We start from the raw sequence: 15,395 nt of genomic DNA on the forward strand, positions 1-15,395 counted from the left end.
TGGTTAGGATTACAGACAGTGGCTCGTATTACAGTTAGGGATTAGGATTAGCGTTAGGTGTTAAGGATAGGTTTACAGCAAAAACATATTGTTGACATTCTCACCCTGTGAATGTCGTCACGATGACCATGTCGACATGTTCACTGTTGACATAATATACAGAACCCGTAATCGGACCATGGCAACTACTTTCAGTGGACACCTTTTTTTTGCCTTCTAGCTCTCATTTCAAAGACATAAAGAAAGCGCCACAGAATAGTAATTTAGATAAAACAAAGGAAATGTAATGAATTAATGGCTTGGTCAAAATATGTTATTATACAGTTACTTTGATTATTTGTTTGCTCCAATGTCTGCGCCAGGTAGACAATTAGGTTCATCTGCACTTGTTCCTGTTTGTAAATGCAATTTATTCATGTCTTGATTTCTTGAGCCTCTGACCCTATAGGTTTGGATGACATAAAGGGCCTGATTCAGAGGCGCACGCAATTCGCACACAATGCCGATGTTCACGTAGTTGAGCGATTATCTGTAACTGTGCATGCGCAAAAGATTCAGAAAAGCCCTACGGCGCATCCGTTACACAGAGTGTACACACAAAGGTGCTGTTGTGATCGGGACAAACAGTATCAGATATGGGGTGCCAAAGAGATGGGCGTTCCTGGGAGGTGGCTAGAAGCGAACACAAAAACAGTTATCATAATGGGCGGGTTGTGGGAGTGTCGGGGGTCGCAAGTGTTTCATGGTGCGCTAATGGTGGCATCTTAAGAATCACCGGCTGTGTTACAGCATGTAAAAACTCTGAAAGTGGATGCCTCAGTGCTTGCTCATTCAGACGCTGGCTACTATACCAGGGGAAGGCTAATTCTAGCATTTGCATATTATTCATACTTGCCGACATTCAGCTCCTTCCTTCTGGGAGGGGGCTGAATGTCTGCACACAGCGGGGGGCGTAGCCGGGCAATGATGAAGCATTAGGGGCAGGGCCAGGGGCGGGGGGCGTGATCGCATCATCGTGGTCCTGTCCCCTCTTCATAATGCCGAAAATAACGGCATTGTGATGCAGGGACCGGGCAACGAAGACAAATCACGTCACCGCCCCCCCCCCCCCCACTGCGGGGGTTTCTAGTTTATAGATTGTAAGCTTGCAAGCAGGGCCCTCTTACCTCTATGTCTGTCAGTTATTACCCTGTTTTGTTCTATCAATGTTTCCAATTGTAAAGTGCAACGGAATATGCTACGCTATATAAGAAACTTAATAAATAAATAAAATAAATAGTTTACTCTGTGGGGGGGGGGAGGGTCGACAACTGCCTTTCCGGGGAGCCAGGAGCGGGAGGGTAGGCAATAGGCAAGCCTAGATATTATTGCAGCGGTGACTCCAGCAACAAGCGCAGCAGGGGCCACCTCTGAATCAGACAATTACATTTAAAAATATCTGGGCATGTTTTGTCACAAGGTGTATGTTAATGGATTGGTAGTCAACGGCACAATGTTGACTCGGTTGTAATGTGATTTACTGCAAAGCATTTTACCATGTTTAAACATGATGGTAAAGGAGCATGTGACTGTTGACAGTGTAACTGTTGACCTTTTAACGAACTTCGCTATATATGGCAGCAAAACCTTGTACAGGTAACATCTATAAAATAAAAACCTTCATATTTTGTGACTGTATAATAATAATAATAATAATAATAATAATAACAGAAAAGCAGCCCTTGTACAGAGCATCAGAATAAGTATTTTTGCAGACAGCTGAAATACACTTTATATTTTGGTACATGGTTTACATCTCTTGGATAAACTGTAGCATCATCAGCATGGCCTTCAGATATAAGACAGATAAATTATCTAAACAAATATATTTATTCTTGCAAATGCAAACACAGACAAAGCTTGGAACCAGCACTCTTTGAAAAACTTAGTAGGGTTATAGTTTCTTTCTGAATAAATAGCTAAAACCCAAAAATAAGTAAATCAATCTTTTTATAAAAAAGGGAAATAAAGCAAATGCCAATCTCGCTTCCACACGTAAAGGGCCAAATGTAACAGGGTGAGAGTGTAGCAGTAACCTCTCACACTATTACATTGGTCAAGCTGTATTTTCAAAATGTGAAAACATCTGGATGAGAGCTTAAATCGTGAGAGTTTCTTGAGTCTGAAAACATACGAGTTTGCATGTTCTCGGACTCTATTACATTAGCTGAGTTTAAAAAAAGTGTGCGTTTATACTCACATTTTTAAACTCTCACCATATTACATTTGGCCCTAAGCGTCTGAACAAAGCCGCACGCAATTCCCTAGCAATGCCAATATTCATGTAGTTGAGTAATTTTTTGCGACTGCGCAGGTGCAATTTTTTTTTAAAACCACTACAGCGCATGCATTACACAGTGTGTATGCACAAGGTGCTGTTGCTCTCTGATCAGATGGTATTAGTAATAAGGCAGAGAAGTGATGGGTGTTCCTGTGCATGTCAATTAAATCAGCTACGTTCTCAGACGCACTCCACCTTCTATGTTAGTATAACTCTCCTCCTTCTGTGTTCTGGACTCTGGGCCTGACTCAGACCCGGTCGCAAGCGCTGAGCGCTCGCAACCGGGTCGATGGTGGCCCACAGCGCATGCGCACGACGGAGTCGGCTCCGTCGTGCGCATGCGCGAGACACGGCTAGCGTCGGGCACTCCGTCACTCCGGGTCTCGCACCAAAGGGGACGAGCTGTCGATGTTGAGTGACAGCTCGCCCCGTTTGGTAGGCGGGCCGGGGGGTGGCTGCCCAAACGGAGGCGTTCCCATGAGAACGCCTGCCGTTTGGGGGGCGGCCCCACTGACATCACAAGTGATGTCAGTGGAGAGCTTCCGGCTCTATTAGAGCCGAAAGCTCTCTGGGGCTTGCGATGGGCGAGACCCTACCACAAGGGTCTAGTTGCAAGCCCGATGGTCGCGATGGTCTTGACCATCGTGACCATCATCCTGGCCGCTCGCAATAGCTGTGGGTGGTCACCCACAGCTATGCGAGCGCCCAAGAGGCCACTCCAAAAAAAAAAAAGCCCGGCCCTGATTCGGAGCGAGCGCTCTGTCAGAGCGAGCGGCTCTGAATCAGGTCCTCTATCTCAGCTGATTGTCTCAAGTAGAAAGTCTGGGCCTGATTCAGAGCCGCTTGCTCTGAATCAGGGCCGGGCTTTTTTTTTTGGAGCGGCCTCTTGGCCACTCGCATAGCTGTGGGTGACCACCCACAGCTATTGCGGGCGGCCAGGATGATGGTCGCGATGGTCAAGACCATCGTGACCATCGGGCTTGCGACGAGACCCTTGTGGTAGGGTCTCGCCCATCGCAAGCCCCAGAGAGCTTTAGGCTCTAACAGAGGCGGAAGCTCTCCACTGACATCACTTGTGATGTCAGTGGGGCCGTCCCCGAACGGTAGGCGTTCTCATGGGAACGCATCCATTTGGGCAGCCACCCCCCCGGCCTGCCCACCAAAGGGGGCAAGCTGTCACTCAACATCGACAGCTCGCCCCCTTTGGAGCGAGACCCGGAGCGACGGAGTGTCTGTCGCTAGCCGGGTCTCGCGCATGCGCACGACCGGGTCCGAATCAGGCCCTCTGTTCCACATACTCCTCTAGGGACGCCTCTCACTGGAGACATCCATGGCAATACCAGTTACTTGACTGGTCAAGCAATTGACGTATGTGGCTATGCCTCCAATCAATCACCGCTGCTCTAAGCAGTTTAATTGACTCTGATTCCAGAGCATCTCTCAGTACTCTGGAACATCACTCAACATAACTAAGGACCTGATTCAGGCCCGCTTGCTAGGAAGCGTTCGCACGCAGGCAGCCGATGTTTGCATTCTGCACATGCATACGCATCGCAGTGCGCGAACCAGTCTGAGCGTTCGTGAAGCGTAGACAGCCCGGCTGAATGAGTGACAGGATAAGCCGTTTGTCGGTGGTGACAGGGGCTGGCCGCTAGAAACGGAGGAGTGGATGTGCGAACGCAGGCGTGCCCGAGCATCTTAACACCATTTCAGAGGCGTGCATAAATAAGAGGCAGCGTCATAGTACACGTCACCTGGTTGAATTTTACACTGAAGTGCTCGCAGTGCTTGCGGAAGGGTATAGTCTACCACAAGCACTGCGAATGCATCTGATGGTACTCGATGGTACCGATGGTTGCACACACTTCCTGGAGATGACGTGCGCAAGTGGGCATCTTGCGACAGGCTGGTGGGCGTCTGCATACACAAAGCGATTGCACGCCAAATCATAGTGGGAGTGCTTATGCCTTGCCGTGCAATCGCCTGCCTTGCTGGGTGTGTGCGGGATTTGCACACGCTGGGTGCGTGTGAACGAATCTAACGAGCAGGTCTGAATCGAACCCTAAGTTTCAGTCTCCGTCTTGGATAAGTTTGTGTACGGGATCCCTACGGTCAGAATACAGACAGCGGTATCTCCAGAGTCAAAATCCAGACGGATTTTGCAAAGTATTTTAACCCAAACCTTAACCCTTACTCTAACTCACCCCTTCCGCAGTCTAACCCTAACCCTCCACTCCTGCAGCCTAACCCTAACCCTCCCGCCCCACAGCCTAACCCTCACCCTCCCCTCCAGTAGCCTAACCCTGACCATCCTGTCCTGCAGCTGAAACCTAACCCTTCCCTCCCGCACAGGGCCGGCTCCAGAGGTAGCCGCGCCCAGTGCAGCATGGGTAGTCATCGTCCCCCAGTCGTGCGCGGAGAAGAAAATGGGGTTGTGTCCTAATATCTTTAGGCCATGCCCCCTAAATGACATTATTTGGGTGTGTGCCCACATGGCACACCTCCCATGTAACGTCAGGCTGGGGGCGAGCCCAGCAATCTGTCACCAGCTGCACTTCCCCCAGCCCTCTCCTGGCACTGAATGGATACCGTGCGCATGCACGCAGCATACATTCAGCTACTCCGGGGTCCGTCACTGCACACAGCAGCGGCGGTGGGGGGTGCTCAACCTCCCGACCAGACCACCCGCGGGACACTTCGGCCAGTGCTGTCCCGCTGAAATCGGGATGTTGGGAAGGGTGCGCTCTCTATGGGATGGTGCCCCTGTTCGACTGCACTGGTCGTACATGCCTCGAGCCGACCCTGCTGCCGCAGCCTAACCCTAACCATCCCCCTAGTGCCTAAACCTAACCCTGATACTTACCGTTGGAATCTGTCGGGATTGTGATCGCCGGGATACCGCTGTCATATTTGTGACCGTTGGCATTCTGATGGTCAGGATCCTGACTACATCCCCTTGGATCTCCTGCTGGCTCACACTTGTCACTGTGCAGCTGTCAATATCCGTGGTCCCAATATTATTCAGCTGGCTTTGTGATTGATGGGGTAAAATACTGAGTTGAACAAAATATATATATGATTCTGCGCATACAGTACATGAGGTTGCTGCTTATCACGAAAGTGGAGAGTTACCAATACCACTATAACAATATAAACTTTACAAATATTTTTTACCAGCGATACCACAAAAATAAGTCTAAAGCACAAAAATGCAAAACACCAACCGAGAAAAAGTTAAAATAATAAAATATTTGACTTGATGATGTGTGTCACTGACACTGGTGTTACCCTTTACTGCCCAAATGTCACACGCACAAAGCAGTCTTTCTACATGCACAGTTGTTTCTTAACACCAGTGCTGGCTCAAGCCCAATTTTTTTCTGTCTCCCATATTTATTCCCAGAGGCCATGCCATCTCCCTCGCATTGAACAGCACCCCTGTCCGCTACAGCTCCGGCAATTATGTAAAATGTGAAAGCGGTCTATTTCTCACCGCAGATAGGGCTGGAGATAGAGTGATTTCACTGACTTCCGCCGCTGTGCTGGGGGGCGATCTCTCCAATAGCTTACCCCCTGGATCTGCCACTGAGCCGAAGCCACGGCCATGGCACGCCGTTAGTAACAATGGCGCGGTACAGGCAGCTGTGTCACAGTGACACAGTCTGACTGCCACCTATGGACATCGGAAGCCCACCATCAAATGATGGCTCACTTCCACCATGGAAACGTTCGACGCGATGGTAAATAACCATCGCATCAAAAGAATTAGATAGAAAAACTATTCATAGGATTTGTGCATGCCCAAAAAAACCTGTTTGTGCATGCACACTACCCCTGCAGCGCGGCTGGACGGGGACAGGACTGGGGGCAGGGCCAGGAGCAGTTACTGTGTATCTACTGCTCCAGAGTTCCGGTACTGTCCACACATTCGGCTCCTGGGTGACTCCATTCAGGCACATAGGTCCTGGTCAGACTACCGCAGCAAGGTGATTCCTTGCAGCCAGCTCTTCTTTATCCAGTCCCTGCCCCTTAATAAAAAAGTACCATCGGAACACCATCAAGTCATTACCATTTGATGGCGGAAAGCCGCCATCGAATGGTAATAACACTAACATCAAATCAAAAACATTGATGGTTTGAAACCATCGCAAATGTCCATCCCTACTGCCCCCATCCGCCTGAGCTGCATGTCGCTGGCTGCGACCGAGTCAGGGTGCCCTTCTCTATGTGGCGCCCTACTCGGCTGCGTAACCAGCGCAGAACCGGCCCTGCTTAACACATACACATACAAGTAAAAATGTATTATTACAGGATTTAATTTCCCCTTTTTCTGTTTTGTTATCAGTGAGCATTTCAGCACTAAAGAGGAACACCAGTTGAAGGTATCATTAGGTGACAAAATTATTTTTGTGTTAGTACTGGTGAGCAAAATATTTTAAAAGTAATACTGAATTGAAATTATACTTGTAGGTAAGGTAGGAGAAATACTTGATGCTACAGTAAAGTTTAGATGAAAGTTGAAGTTTTATATAAAATGATTGTCCCTTTATCACAAAACAATTCTGCTACCATAAAATAATTTTTAATGGATTATATATAATATAAAATTATATATCCTTACGATATACAGTGGCGTCACTAGGGTTGGACTCACCCAGTGCGCCTACTCACCTTGTTACCTCCATCTCTGGACTCCTTGCGAGCGCTGAAGGCACACTTGCGAAAGGGGGCGTGCTCTCATGCAGGCAAAGCCATGCCCCTATTGTATGACTTTTTGGGGGCTTGACCACATCTCGCTCCCACATTCTTGTCATGCTCGGGGCTTGCCAAGTGCTCTTGGAGCTGTTGAGCAGCCCCCAGGCTTTCCGGGCACAGTGTGGATGAAACGCACATACACGCGTCATCTATCACCACTATTCTTGCTGCTTGGTGACACCATCCGAGGAAGTGGCATCAAAATAGCAGAGCTCTGATATTTTGGTGTCAACCCCTCAGGTGGTGTCACCCGATGCAGCCCGCATACCCAACTAGTGACGCCACTGACAATATATGATTTCATAAGCTCGGCAACTTGCTAATACTATATGGGGTTACGTAAATAAATACAGTAAAACATAAAGCAATTGAAAGTAAACATCCTGAAATTTAGTGTATTTGTTTGCATAATAGTAATAATGATGATGAATCCCTCATGTCCTGCTAAACACACACATATATTACTTTTTATCTATTGTTCTGCCCTGAATTATACTATGGGGCCTATTTACAAAATCTTCATTTAAAATGCTATTGTGGTGTGATACTTTCGCCTAAATTCACATTGCGAATTTAGGAAATATCACTAGAATGTATAAAAGTTGTCGTCAAGTAGGGACAGAGCTTGCGAGAAAGCTGTCGCTGCGAATCCCCTCCACACAGTTCTCACTGTATATTCGCAGAAAATACAGTGAGACTGTCTCTGCGCACGCACCGCCCCTGCTGCTGCCTGTCTTTCCCCGGCTCTCTGGAACTGGTGCCCGGCTGCTTCCTCTCCTGTCCCCGCTATGCCTGCCCCAGCTCCCCGGCTCCTGCCTCCTCTACTGTACCCGCTGCCCTCCCACTACCACCACCGGAGCCTGCTACCCCCCTCTGACACCCACCCTCACCCAGAAAAAGGATGAAGACTCACCTGCACTTCCGGGCTGAGCAGTGACCTCCTCTGAACGGCAGATCAGCTGATGCTGCAATCAGCTGAGATGTAGGAAAGTGCCGGCAGCTCAGCTGTTTGCAGCATCAGCTGATCCGCCAGTCAGAGGAGGTCACCGATCACCGGACCCACTGCAGGTAAATGTTTGTTTGTTTGTAAACTATTTTTTTTCTTACAGTTACCAGCTTCTGGTCAATTTAGACCACAAAGCTGATCACTGGGGCTGGCTCCTGGCTCTGCTCTGCCTGTCAGAGCGGAGCAGGACTAGAGAAAAGGGAGAAAGCCCTAATAATCTGAAGATAGCGTTATTATCACAGGGCTTTCCCACTTATTTTTTTTACAATTGATTATTAGTAAATTTCAGGGAGATCACATCTCCCATTACAAGTATGGGAAATGCGATCTGCTTACTAAAAATAATATGTGAATTGAAGGAATTGGAGTCGTTTTTCATGAAAATTACTCCAATTGCCCTTTAATAAATTTATGTGATACTAAAACAATTGAAAAGGATGTAAAGCATCATTTTTTCACATTATTTTAGTAAAAATAATGTTTATAAACATTCCCCTATGTATTACAGGAACAGTATCTTTAATAGTGATAATAAATGTACAAGGTGAAAAGTAGATAAAGTAGTAAAGATAAAGAGGTCAGAGGAAAGAACTGTTCAGCTTCTCACTAAGGGGTAAATTTACTAAAGTGAGTTTTTAAAAGAGAGTTTTAGAAGAGATGTTGCCCATAGCAACCAGATTCTACTTAACATTTAAGTAGCACCTTCTAGAAGATAGCTAGAATCTGATTGGTTGCTATGAGCAACATCTCTTCTAAAACTCACTTCTAAAAACTCTCACTCTAGTAAATTTACTCCTAGGTTGTGGCAATCTAGAAAGTCACGGAAAGAAGTTGCAGGAATTTAATTATTTCAGAGGGACAGACATGCTATTGTGAGAAGTACAGTACACAAACTGGACTATTGTGAATATATTCCAGTTAGTGCTCAAACCTTTCTGGTAGCAAATGAGTCATTATTTAGGGTTTTCAAAGCCACTGATTGTTGTCAGTTTTCCCTGCGGGATTTAAAACGGCAATACTATTCAATGCAAAATAGTCTTGGTTTTGTGCTTAATATTATTGCCGCATAGTAAATAAAACCCTAAGCATGGTAATAGCTGTAATCTGTGAGGTTTAGATCAGACCAGATATATTGAGTGAAGGACTTACTCTGGAGTGCTTTTGGACTCAACAGGACACCATGCTTTGATTTCACAAGTGTTATATGTAGAGTTGTATTGTATACATCTTCCAGTTTGAATTCCTACAGGACACAGATTTGGAAAGTTACACATCATGATATTTGCAGCTACACCCTAATGCCAATATATTTCCATGTTATTTATTTCCCTGTGTTTATACAGCTGGCATAAAAGGTATTGGTATACTACTATACCAGTATATGGTATGTGGTCAGAATGCCGACAAGTTCTGAAGGTCGACAGTCAGAATGCGTTATTTCAACAGAAATGTTGACATGGTCATAAATAATGTCAGCATTGGGCATGTCGTCAGTCAAATAATTTGGTCAACAATAATTCCTTAGATATAAAATAACTCCCTGCAAACCCTAAGAAATTTCTGCATGATGTAATGTAATAACAAAAACATACAATAAAGCTCCTGAATTAATAAACAAACAACCAGATTGAAATGATATTTGAAAGTCTTCACATAAATCATTGTGAGGGAGAATAAGGGGGTCTTTACAACACATATACAATCATGGTAACTGTGGATATTCATAACTGCACTCCCTGGCTCCAAGCTACTGTCACAGCCGTCATGCCTCCCAATAATTAGCTGTTGTCTTGTGTGCTCATTTGTTTCTGTACTTTGTAAGGCGCTGCGGAACCCTTGTGGCGCCATATAAATAAAGGATAATAATAATAATAATAATTAGATATTACTAATTGGGGCAGTGTGTACAAGGAGAGGGCATGGCAAGGCTACAGGGAAATCTGGACACATTCCTTGGCTGGCATGCACAGAACTACTGAAGCTGGCCCCTTCCCCTCCCCACAAATACCTACAATGCTGCACACACCTCATATTGGCATGCATGCCATTGAAGTGGCACCAGTCTGCAGCACACATCTCCTAAATTACAAAAGTCCTCGACTGTCGGATGCATAACAGTCCTCTGAACATTTGGGAGATATGTAACCAAAGTGACAAATACAATCTTAAACAGGACACAGATTTAGGAAGTTATAAATGTGTCATTTAAAAGTGAAAATAATTTATTTCCCTTTTAACAGAAAAAAAGTGACAGTTTATCTGTATGATGTGATGTCATACAAAAAGCAATAAAGTTCCTGAAATCACAAATAGACTCACAAGATATCACCAAGCCTAGTGCAAGTTGTCACCATTACAGCTCAGTAAAGCTTCTCCTCCTGCTAAGTTTTCTCCTAAGAAATTATTCCAGAAATTCATTTTTTAACGTACAAAGAGCGAACATACCATTACTTTGCGGATCAGCGTAACCTTTTTTACAGATATCCTCACGAGAGCAAATTGTTTTTGGGCTTGGAAACTACAGAGAAGCAAATATAATTAGATGGGCAAAAACAATTTTAGACGTAATGAACACTGAATGACATTCATTGAGCCCCGATAATATTTCGACCGCAAAAAACAGGACTTATTCGCATTTTTTACATCTGGGCAATTCCAGTAGGGCCCGTTTTTTGGGTCCGAAGAACTACTTGTTTTGGGGCAAAAACACATAGAATCCGAGCGTGCTGAGGTCCCGAAAAAAATATCCCCGACAAGTGCTGCAGGTGGGCGCGCTTTGGGGCTAATCGGATAGCCCTGGGGGGTCAATTAGCCTGTGGTAAATTATCATGGTTAACTGAATCTCTCCCATATCAGGCAATTATGCTGCACATTACATAAAAGTGAATTTACTGTACATTCCTGTACAAACAGCGAATTCTTCTAAAGCCAAAAACGTTCTATTAGCGGTCGCCATCTGCAAGTTTATGCAAATCGTGCTGTAAACTCCTTCCCTTGTGTACCCACGTTCGGCCGATTGTAAAAGGACTGAGAAACAACTATGAGCCTCCGTACACGCTGTAATACCGACTGGTGCGTCCTTAAACGCCACCATCAATCACACCATCAAAACTTGCATCAGCCCTATGGCAGGTGTAGTTTCTGCGACTGACTATGGCATCTTTTGTTTGCGGCTGTGCGTATGGAAACGCAGCCGCTTGCATTGACACGCCTGCCACATTTCTGATACCGACCTAATTGCAATAACACCTTTGTATATACACTCTGCGCAACACATGCGCCGTAGGGGTTTTCTAAAATTTTTGCGCACACCAGCATTGCGTGCAGCTCTGATTCTGGGCCACAAGCTCCTTCATGCAAATGTAAGCACAACTCCTCCAAGAACTCAATTGTTCAACATTGCCAAATGAATCATAGGGAGATATTAGGCAACACTCCAATCCATCTAAGCCTGAGGCATGGCATCTTGCCCAATGTGGCGAGTCACATGGGTGTGACACAACCATGCCCTTTTTGCATGCTCATGTCTTTAGTGTGTGCACTTTGTCCCGAATCGCCACAGACTAAAATGGTGGAAGGTATGTTAAGGTCCAAAGTGCACTTAGGAGATGAAAGGTGTCCACTAGCAGAGACTCGACCTCTATCACATCCAAAGTTATGTAAAATTAATGCCCTCTTGCTGAAGGAAAGGGACTAGAACGGTGTTTCCCAAACACGGTCCTTAAGGCACACCAACAGTCCACGTTTTAGTGATATCCATGGCTGAGCACAGATTGTTAAATCAAAATAACTGAGGTATTAATGAATACACCTGTGCTCAAGTATGGCTATCCATAAAACCTGGACTGTTAGTGTGCCTTGAGGACCGTGGTTGGGAATCCCTGGACTAGAACAACGGTTCCCAAACTCGATCCTCAAGGCACCCTAACGGTCCAGGTATTAAGGATACTCATGCTTGGGCACAGGTGACTTAATTAGTACCTCAGTCATTTGATATAACTATCTGTGCTCAACCATGGATATCCTTAAAACCTGGACCGTTAGGGTGCCTTGAGGACCGAGTTTGGGAACCTCTTGACTAGAAGTTCCCTGGCTGAGCAGCAGGGAAGCAAATATATGAGCATCCTTTTGATCTGGAATCTATCAAATATTTCTTGAACTAATGCTTAACCTAAAACCATAAATATTTGAAATCACTTCAGGTATTGTATAAAAGGTAATTACAAAGTCACTGATTTCCTATTCACACAAAATATATTCTGTAAAAGCGTTAATTAAAATGGTCTTACCTCTGGACAAATGCCTTGCGCTTGGTTTTCTGTTTTTATTATATTAGTTAATACAAAAAAAGAGGACCCACTCTGTGTAAAGAGAAAATAATGCTATATTAATAAAGTAACAGCAAACACTTCTTATTGAACTAGTTTTTTACAATTGTTACTGTTTACAGAAAATATTTAGGGGCTGAATTGACTGCAACTGCACCCTCACATCAGAGCCGGCCCTAGCCAGTTTGGTGCCTTAGGCAAAATTATGGATGGTGCCCCCCTATACACATTATATACTGTATATGATATATACAGTCAGGTGCATAAATATTGGGACACTGACTGAATTTTCATATTTTGGCCTCTATTCACCACCACAATGGCTTTGAAATGAAACAAACAAGATGTGCTTAAACTGCAGACTTTCAGATTTAATTTGAGGGTAATTACATCCAAATCAGGTGAACGGTGTAGGAATTACAACGGTTTCTATATGTGCCTCCCACTTTTTAAGGGGCCAAAAGTAATGGGACAAACTAAACAATCCTAAATCTAGCTTTCACTTTTTAATGCTTTGTTGCAAATCCTTTGCAGGCAATTACAGCCTGAAGTCTGGAATGCATAGACATCACCAGACGCTGGGTTTCATCCCTGGTGATGCTCTGCCAGGCCTCTACTGCAAATGTCTTCAGTTCCTGCTTGTTCTTGGGGTATTTTCCCTTCAGTTTTGTCTTCATCAAGTGAAATGCATGCTCAATCGGATTCAGGTCAGGGGATTGACTTGGCCATTGCATAACATTCCACTTTTTAGCCTTAAAAAACTCTTGGTTGCTTTTGCAGTATGCTTCAGGTCATTGTCCATCTGCACTGTGAAGCGCCGTCCAATGAGTTCTGAAGCATTTGACTGAATATGAGCATATAATATTGCCCGAAACACTTCAGAATTCATTCTGCTGCTTTTGTCAGCAGTCACATCATCAATAAATACAAGGAAACCAGTTCCATTGGCAGCCATACATGCCCACGCCATGACACTACCAACACCATGCTTCACTGATGAGGTGGTATGTTTTGGATCATGAGCCGTTCCTTTCCTTCTCCATACTCTTCTCTTCCCGTCACTCTGGTACAAGTTGATCTTTGTCTCATCTGTCCATAGGATGTTGTTCCAGAACTATAATGGCTTTTTTAGATGTTGTTTGGCAAACTCTAATCTGGTCTTCCTGTTTTTGAGGCTCACCAATGGTTTACATCTTGTGGTGAACCCTCTATATTCACTCTTGTGAAGTCTTCTCTTGATTGTTGACTTTGACACATATACACCTACCTCCTGGAGAGTGTTCTTGATTGGGCTAACTGTTGTGAAAGGGGTTTTTCTTCACCAGGGAAATAATTCTTCTGTCATCCACCACAGTTGTTTTCCGTGGTCTTCCGGGTCTTTTGGTGTTGCTGAGCTCTCCGGTGCATTCTTTCTTTTTAAGAATGTTCCAAACAATTGATTTAGCCACACCTAATGTTTTTGCTATCTCACTGATGGGTTTGTTTTGATTTTTCAGCCTAATGATGGCTTGCTTCACTGATAGTGACAGCTCTTTGGATCTCATATTGAGAGTCGACAGCAACTGATTCCAAATGCAAATGTCACACCTAGAATCAACTCCAGACCTTTTAGCTGCTTAATTGATAATGAAATAATGAGGGAATAGGCCACACCTGTCCATGAAATAGCTTTTTAGTTGATAGTCCCATTACTTTTGGCCCCTTAAAAAATGTGAGGCACATATAGAAACCGTTGTAATTCCTACACCGTTCACCTGATTTGGATGTAATTACTCTCAAATTAAATCTGAAAGTCTGCCGTTAAAGCACATCTTGTTTCATTTCAAAGCCATTGTGGTGGTGAATAGAGGCCAAAATATGAAAATTCTGTCAATGTCCCAATATTTATGCACCTGACTGTGTGTATATATATATATATATATATATATATATATATTTATGTATATGATCAGCCACAAAAGGATTATATATGATTATATATATATATAATCCAATTAGACGGCACTCTATTCCAACTTAGATACAACACAAGAATGTGAATGAATCACCGATGTTTCGAAGCTCTGTATTGTCCCTTCATCAAGATCAAAAAGGTATACATACAAATGACAATCATTTATACTCACAGATCACCACGTGAAGTCCACACTGTCCGGCGTCCAGGGCTGGGTCGCGCTATGATGATGCCATGCCCCCTGTCCCTCACACTGGCGCATACAGTAGACGCGTCAGGGAGTCACCCTCAATGCACATCACCGTTACCCGTGCAGCGTACTGTCGAAGCCGCGTATGTATCGACTGTACCTATATTGAATGTAACCTTTGCACGTATTGTCTAGATCATGTGCGTTTAAGTACCTTTTTCTTTTATGCAGAATAATAACTTTTTGTGCTTCGAAACCACAACCAAAGTCTGAAAGTGTTTATTGCTGTGTGCGACTATTCATATTGCTAATTAGCATCATCTAAGGTTTAGAGGCATTACCGCAGGCCCGGGGGGGTGCCTAACCCTAACCTCCGCCCGGGGATGCTTAACCCTATCCCTCCCTTCCCCTAGCCTAACCCTAACCTCCCGGGTGGGGTGCCTAACCCTAAGTCCCCCCCGGGAGACCCTAACCTAACCCTTTCATGCCGGGATCTGGATCCAGAGCACCTGCGTATGTATCGACTGTACCTATATTGAATGTAACCTTTGCAAGTATTGTCTAGATCATGTGCGTTTAAGTACCTTTTTCTTTTATGCTGAATAGTAACTTTTTGTGCTTCGGAACCACAACCAAAGTCTGAGAGTGTTTATTGCTGTGTGCGACTATTCATATCGCTAATTAGCGTCATCTAAGGTTTAGAGGTTATAGGCAGGATTTCATAGAGGCTTTAAATAGAATTCCATAGTACAGTTCCAGACCTATACAGAAACGAGATCTCATGTCACAGATATACAAGTACCACATATATATGAATAAACCATTAACTAATATTGGTAAAC

At 44.6% G+C, this 15,395-nt stretch overlaps 1 protein-coding gene across 2 annotated transcripts in view; it reads right to left on the reverse strand.

Annotated features, from left to right (window-relative positions):
* The window catches only part of P2RX7 (purinergic receptor P2X 7), a 129,143-nt gene that overhangs the window by 67,084 nt on the left and 46,664 nt on the right, over window positions 1-15,395 (reverse strand). For both annotated transcript variants that reach the window (XM_088449190.1, XM_088449189.1), the window contains exons 3-5: window positions 12,371-12,442; window positions 10,527-10,599; window positions 9,231-9,324 (exon numbers count right to left, since the gene is read on the reverse strand). In XM_088449190.1, the coding sequence (XP_088305316.1) occupies window positions 9,231-9,324; window positions 10,527-10,599; window positions 12,371-12,442 (239 nt within the window). The remainder of the gene's footprint in view (window positions 1-9,230; window positions 9,325-10,526; window positions 10,600-12,370; window positions 12,443-15,395) is intronic.

This window comes from Taudactylus pleione, unplaced genomic scaffold (assembly GCF_031769625.1).
Source record: "Taudactylus pleione unplaced genomic scaffold, aTauple2 ptg000479l, whole genome shotgun sequence".
Taxonomy (NCBI): Eukaryota; Metazoa; Chordata; class Amphibia; order Anura; family Myobatrachidae; genus Taudactylus; species Taudactylus pleione.